Consider the following 7,054-nt stretch of genomic DNA (forward strand, 5'->3'; position numbering starts at 1 on the left):
CTACATTCCTCCCCCCCCCCCCCACTCTTCCCCAGGGGCAACCAGTCCTACAATAGGGTGGATACCCAGTCTTTCCAAGCCACACTCAGTCCCGGGTGCTGGCGTTGCATGAGTGGTATTGGTCTGTGCGTGACGTGGACCGCTTGTGTGTCCCACCCTGAGGTGTGTCTTCACCTGCGAGTCAGGTTCTTCACTTCGGCTGCTGGGAGGTTTCCTATCCTATGAGAATATTCCAGCTGGTCCTTTCCCTGCCTAGGGACAGTCGAGCTGTTCCCAGGTTTCCTGGTTGCAGGTGCTTGTGCCCATGATAGGAGTCACCCCAAGGTGTGCTCAGGAGGGGAGCTACAGGCCTAGGTGGGCTCCCTCAACGCAAGAGTCCACCTGCTGCCCTCTTGCCAGCACAGGGGACTCCTCGAGTCTCTGCCCAGCCCTCATATTTGCTGCTTCACGGTGGCATCGTTTGTCAATGCATAATTCGTCCGTGGAGGAGACGGGCTGAGGCCACAGAGTCACTGGAATGACTCCCGTCATTGCTGCCTGCTGCGTTTTGAGCACCTGAGAGCCGTTCCTCCTGCCCTTCCTGTGGGTCCTTGTAATGGGGAAGGTGGTTCTTGCTCCCCTGCTTTGGCAATGAGGAGGCCAATGCTTGGTGCAACCCGGGCCAGGAGGGGAGCAGCATGCTAGTGAGGTCGGTCGGCCTCTCCCAGTGACCTTGCTCTTAGCGTGTCCTGAATGGTTATGACCACACATGGCGCGGGGGAGATGTGGGACAGCTGACTGCAAGACAGAAGTAGGCAGGAATGGCCCTGGGTTTCCACAACCACTCCCGGTGGCTCCTGATGGTCCCCTGTGGACAAGCTCAGGGTGAGTGGAGGTGCAGAATCGGGGGAGTAGGGGCGGGGGCGCTGGACTGGGGTGTGACGGCCAGGCCTGACAGTGAACCTGCACTAGCGGCGGCAACACATGGAACCGTCTCGCTCGTTCCTGACAGTGATAAAGGCCGCAGTTGGATTTCATCTGTGAATAATAAACTGGTTTCACATGACAGTAAAAGTGGTGCTTATGTTGTATTAATATTTATTAGCAGTTATTGATGTTGGAACCGACTTGTTATCTTTGCCACACATCACAGCAGTTCTATAAAGATGCAAGGGAAATTGCAACTCGAGAAGCAATTAAATCGCTGTGCTCCATGGCTGTGCGGTGGCTTAGCCACATGGGGGGAGGGAGTGTGGCCGCCGTCTGTGGGGCTTCCTGGGTGCTTCTGGGAAGCCCAGGGATGCTTCCTCAGCCTCCTCCCCCAGCTGGGTGAGACTGGCTCCCCAAGTGCCCAGTACCCTGTGGGTCTCAGGCCTTGCAATGGGACCTCAGGTGGGCCTCTCTGCCTCGGGGCCTCAGCAGGCAAAGACTGTGCCCCGAGATTCTGAGTGAATGCACCCAAGAGTGTGTCCACCCTTGTTTTGTAAGGTCTGGAAGGGAACACAGCACACCAGGGGGAGAAAGTCACAGAGATCCTGCACCTTCTGTAGACTGTTGTCCTGGTCCCTTTCGTGGGAAGAAGGGTTGGTGCAGGGCTGCTCTGAATACAGAGTGGCCTAAGAGGGCCATGAACATCAGGGCTCATTCTGGGCTGCATCCTGGCTTCAAAACGAGTAGATGACCATGGAGTTCAACTGTGGCCCTGGAGTTTGGGACCTTGTGAGGTGGGTGCGGGTCCTCGGGGCACATGCTGCTGCGGGGGCATGTCGTGGAAGAGCGTGGAGTGTCAGGGTAGATGTCATCTACTTTTAAAAGCCTTCACTGTGTGTTTTTCTCAAGTCTTACCTATATATCTACATTGGTGTCCGCTTGGTAGTAATACATAAGCCCTCCCAAATGTCCCTGAAGAGAAGGCTGAAGACCATAAGCCCCCAGTGTGGCCACCCTACAGGATGCCTCGGCTGGGGGGCTGTGCTGCTACCTGCCTGGCTTCATGCCCCCCCACGGCTGACACTGTATCTGCGCCGTATGGTGCTCAAGACCACTTGGGCTCCCTGAGAATCATTCAGTGAATCCTCAGAAACTCCGTGAGCGGAGCAGGACTCTCCCGTTTCTCAGAGAAAGAAACTGAGCCTCAGGTCACAGGAGCAGCATTAGGTGTGGGGGAAGGGAGTGGAGGATGAGCACCCCCTCCAGGAGGCCTCCAGGGACCTGGCCTAGACAGAGACTGGCATCCAGGGCCATCCAGGGGACTTCCTGCAGGAGTTGGCCCTGAACCATCTTCCACGGCCATCCCACCCCCAGCTTTTTGTTGGGTCTATGAACTCTTACAGACTCGGACAGTCATTGTAGCTTCCTGGTGGCCTTTGTCCTCATCAAGAATGTATCTGCTGACAGTTGGAACTCCATGCAGGGTTGAGCCCCTGGAGGGGCCAGCCTGGGCTGTGGCTCCTTGCACCCCTAATGCCCTTCATTCACATTCTCTGGTCAGCAGTCTCTGGGGGCACGTGCCTTCCAGCACATGGTTGTCTTCTCTTAGCAGCTGAGCTGAGAAGGGGCCTGAGGTTTTGGCTTCAGCATGTGGCCTTAGGAAAATGCCTTCCACTTGCTGGGCCTCCGTTTCTCCATCTGTAAACCAAGTGGGGAGTACTGCATGGCTTCTGGGTTTAGACGGGCTGGGGTCCAAATGCTGCTCCTGGCCACTTGGCATCATTTGGTTTCTCTGAAGGGAGAATGGACTCCTTTTGCAAATCGACTAAGCTGCTATGTCAGAAGTCACTTGCCCCTGGGTTCTGAAATTTAAAAATACAGAACTTCTCATTGGACCCTGGTCCCAATGGCCCCTGACCTGTGATCTGTGACTGTGCCCCTTTTTGTCCAGTGACTGGGTCATGGTTTTTGGATGAGAGTTTAGAGAACAGGGTGTGTCCCTCTGGTGACCACCAGGGCAGGACAGACATAGAGGAAGCGGCTGCAGCCACGGGCAGGTGTGAGGCCACAGAGGAATGCAGGATGATAGGAAGGAGCTCTGAGGAAGGTTGACACCTGTGGCTAGCAGGGACTGGGGAGCCCAGGGTGCAGCCTGCACAGGAGCAGTCAGAGGTGGGGCCAGAAACGGGTGAGGGTGAAAGCACCTTCACATGGCGGGTTAACACTGGTCGTGAGCTTAGTGGGAGCTCAGCCAGTTCCTTCTCAGAGATGAGGATTGGATGCTGGAGAGCGGATGTGGCTTCCTGGATTTGACCAACAAGGGGCTGCAGCTGGATGGTGACACCGAAGTTGGGCCGTCCATCCTGCCCCTTGGACCCTAAGGTGGACTTTCCTCCCAGGCCTGTGCTTCCCACCCTCTGTCTCCTGAGCCCTCACTGCATGGCCATGCTCCTCCCGAGTTCCAGACATGAGGCATCTCGCCCCCTCTCTCTACCCAGCGCAGGGGCCTCCTGCCTTCACCAGGCCCTGCCCTGGCCCCTAAGCACCTGCTACCTTTACCCTCACCTGCTCTGTGGGCAGGAACCCTTCCTCCTGCAGATGAGAAGCCAGGAGACAGAGCCGAACCCATCTGCCTCTGCCGCAGCTCCCAAGTTAAGCCCCCAAAGCGCTCAGAAACGTTTGCTAAAGACACACTTATCTAAAGCCACGTGTGGCTTCTGACTGGAGGATCACAGAGTTTGCACCAACACCTGTCTCCTCCCACCTGTCTGGCTGAGTCTGAGCTTCCTTCCTGAGGTTTCCCGGGCTGCCCTGGGGACTCGGCTGATGTAGAAAGCATTTGAAGTTATCTTTGACTTTTATGGCCCCTTTTTTTCCTATTAAAATGCTTAGAGCTGTGAATGTAGTCATAAGAAGCTCATTTATCTTGACAAAAGTGCGGCTATAAACTATCTGGTGCTCGTGAAATAGCCTCTGAGATGATTGTTTCTGCTGGTATCGATAAATTCCAACTCGGAGCAGAAAGGTCAGCCCTTGCCAGATGAAATGTCCTTTCAGCTTGCTAATTAAAGGTTTATAAAGAAGTGGAAGGACGCACTCAGGGAGGGCTTGGAGCGGAGGCAGCGAGTGGAGACGAGAGCACAGAGCCGACTTAGCACTGGAGGGAATGGACCACGGGCAGCGGTGATGGCGTTGGGCCAGGAGGGACCCGCCATCCCCGGGAGGGGTGAGGTGGTGGGGTCTTGTTCCGCAGCCCTGTGTGTAGAGACTTTAGGCTTTGACTCCAGGAATCATCTTGTCTTTGGCGCTCGGGGCCAGGGGCCAGTGGGTACAGAGGTCATTGCTCCTGCCAGCCTGGCTAGGGGGTCCCTGTGCTTGGGGACATTCCATACACAGAGCTCCCCTGAAAAGCTGCCAGCACCCCACGTCCCAGGTGGTAGTACAGATGCCAGCTCTCGATTTGGGTTGGAGTCAGGAAGCACGTGCCAGGTGCTGCGTATTCTGTGAACCTCCTGAGGGCATCCAGTATTTCCCTGTAATTGGTTGTTACTCTTGGTAAGTGAGTATGAGGACAAGGCGGAAGCAAGCTCTCCCTGTCTTTTCTCCCTGCCCAGCTCTCGGGGCTCTGCAACTTCAGCAGCCTGTGTCCGTTCCTTCCCTCTAAGCTCCTGTCCCTCTCTGGGTGTGAATTCCTAAACTGGATGGACAGGTGGTGTCCGTGGCCAGAGGGAGGGCCAAGCCCTGACCAGAATCAAAGATTAAGAACCACAGACACAGAGCCAAAGACGTTTCCGGAGGACAGTCCATGTGGGAACACAGAGACATGTACCCTAAAGTGGACCCTCTGAGGAACCAACAGCTGGCGCCCAGCAACTCCCAGACACGGACACGCAACGACCCTCAATCCACCAGAACCATCCACAGGAGCAGCTTGACACACAGAAACATGCAAGGACTCACAGAGACACACAGGGACTCAGACACAACAGCACACGCCTTGCCTCCCAGACCTCCTCGGGCTGGACCACACCTGGAAGCCCTGTTTGGGGCATGGTAGCCAGAAGGAAAGCCCCAGCTAAGCAGGATCATGCCTGTTCTCTGGCTTCTATGGGTTCTGTTGGCCAGCCAACACCTGTGCAAAGATCTCTGCTTTCAGGAGCGCCACAGCCCTTCCCTCATGCACTCAGTGATGAGGAGACCACCCCAGGAAACTGCCAGAGGGACGTACCCCATGTAGGCCTTTATTTTATTTAATTCATTCATTCATTTTTTTGAGTTGCGGCTCACCACAGCCTTGACCTCCTGGGCTCAGGCAGTCGTTCCACTTCAGCCTCCTAAGTAGGTAGGACACTAGACACACACCACCACATCTGGCTAAATTTTTTGATGTTTTTATAGGGACGAGGTCTCTCTGTGCTGCCTGGGCTGGTCTCTAACTCCTGGACTCAAGTAATCCTCCTGCCTTGGCCTCCCAAAGTGCTAGGACTACAGGTGTGAAGCACCATGCCTGGCCCATGTGAGCCTTTACCCACAGAACCTATTGGAGGGACAGCCAGTTTCCCCCAGCCTGCACCCCTGCCCCTGCTTGCCTGTCTCCCACTGCCACAGTCTAGGCTGGGGCTTGGACTCCAACTGTTGACAAGCTGTGTAAGGAGCATCAGCTGGCAGGCTAGGGCAGGGAGGTCAGAGCCTTTTACACACATCACTTAGCGGAAGCAGGGGGCAACACAGTGGGATAGAGTCCAAGATAACAGAGAGAAGACAATTTCCATACCGTCCCATCTTTAAAATGTGTGCATTTGGGAAGGTGGGCCTTGGGCAGTGCTTGAGATGGAGTTTCAGTGCTGCCTACTAAGCCATGCTGGCAAGGATTGTGCAACAGCATTATAGGTTGAGACACTGCCTCATAAAGTGGCTGAGTCTGTTTTTAATGTGCTCTGTGTTGCACAGAGAGCTCTATTCCAACAAATGTCCAAAGTGGATTTCCAGTTCAACATGGGAAAGTTGGCTCCATGCAGAGAGGCAGGCAGGTGGCTGGAAGGACACAAGTCTCTCAGGGTTTTGATCACATGGAGGGCAGGCGGCAAAGAGGAGGCAGGTACCATCCATAGACAGGAAAAGTGACCCTGTGGTTTGTGGGGCCTGAGGCCCTTTGCCGTATCATTTGGGGATGGATGACATTCATTCTAGGGGTAGAAAGATACTGGATAAGGGGAAGAAGGGGTGGAACTTATTTTTAACAGTTTTGTTGAGGTATAATTGATATACAATAAACTGCTCATATCCACAGCATATAAGTTTGACAGATGTGAAATCATCGCCACAATCAAGATCATGGACACATCCTTCCCCCAAAAGTGTCCCCATTCCCTTTTGTCATCCCTACCCCCATCTCCACAAAACCTCAAATCTATTTTCTGTCGCTTTCGTATACATTTTTCAGTATTTTATAAAACTAGCATCATATAATATGTTCTTTTTTTGGCGTCTGGATTCTCTAATTCCACACCATTATTGTGTGATCTGTCCATATTGTGTGTATCAATAGTCTGCTCTTTTTTATTACTGAATAATACTCTTGTCATGTGCTGTGCCACAACTTGTTCATCTGTGTCCCTGTTGGTAAACATTTGGGTTGCTTCCAGTCTAGGCTGTAACACATGCTGGTGCTGTGAGCATTCATTTACAAGTCCCTGTATGAGCATGTGCTTTTTTTCCCTCTTGGATGATGTTTAGGTATGGAATGGCTGCATCATATGGCAAACATCTTAGTTTGCCTGGATGCAATAACAAAAATACCACAGATTGGTTGGCTTCAGCAACAGAAATCTATTTCTCACAGTTCTGGAGACTGTGGAGTCCAAGATCAAGGTGCCAGCAGATTCACTTCCTGGTGAGGGCTCCCTTCTTGGTTTGCAGACGGTTGCCTTCTTACTGTATTTGCCCATGGTAGAGAGAGGAAGCAAGCTCTCGTGTTTCTTCTTTAAGAGCACCCTCATGACCTAATCCCATCTCCAAATACCATCACATCGAGGGTTAGGGTTTCAACATTTGAATTTGGAGGGGACACAAACTTCTGTCTATAGCAGTAAATGTATGTTTAATTTTTTTTTTTTTTGAGTCGGAGTCTCACTCTGTTGCCCAG

At 53.2% G+C, this 7,054-nt stretch overlaps 1 protein-coding gene across 1 annotated transcript in view; it reads left to right on the forward strand.

Annotated features, from left to right (window-relative positions):
• Window positions 1–4,095: 4,095 nt before the first annotated feature.
• Window positions 4,096–7,054, forward strand: part of PHF21B (PHD finger protein 21B) — a 38,036-nt gene continuing 35,077 nt past the window's right edge. Inside the window, exons 1-2 of the mRNA XM_021710956.1 lie at window positions 4,096–4,135; window positions 5,066–5,142. Of these exons, the coding sequence (XP_021566631.1) occupies window positions 4,096–4,135; window positions 5,066–5,142 (117 nt within the window). The remainder of the gene's footprint in view (window positions 4,136–5,065; window positions 5,143–7,054) is intronic.

The sequence above is a fragment of the Carlito syrichta genome, unplaced genomic scaffold (genome assembly GCF_000164805.1).
Source record: "Carlito syrichta isolate Samal-C Ts95f unplaced genomic scaffold, Tarsius_syrichta-2.0.1 Scaffold301761, whole genome shotgun sequence".
Taxonomy (NCBI): domain Eukaryota; kingdom Metazoa; phylum Chordata; class Mammalia; order Primates; family Tarsiidae; genus Carlito; species Carlito syrichta.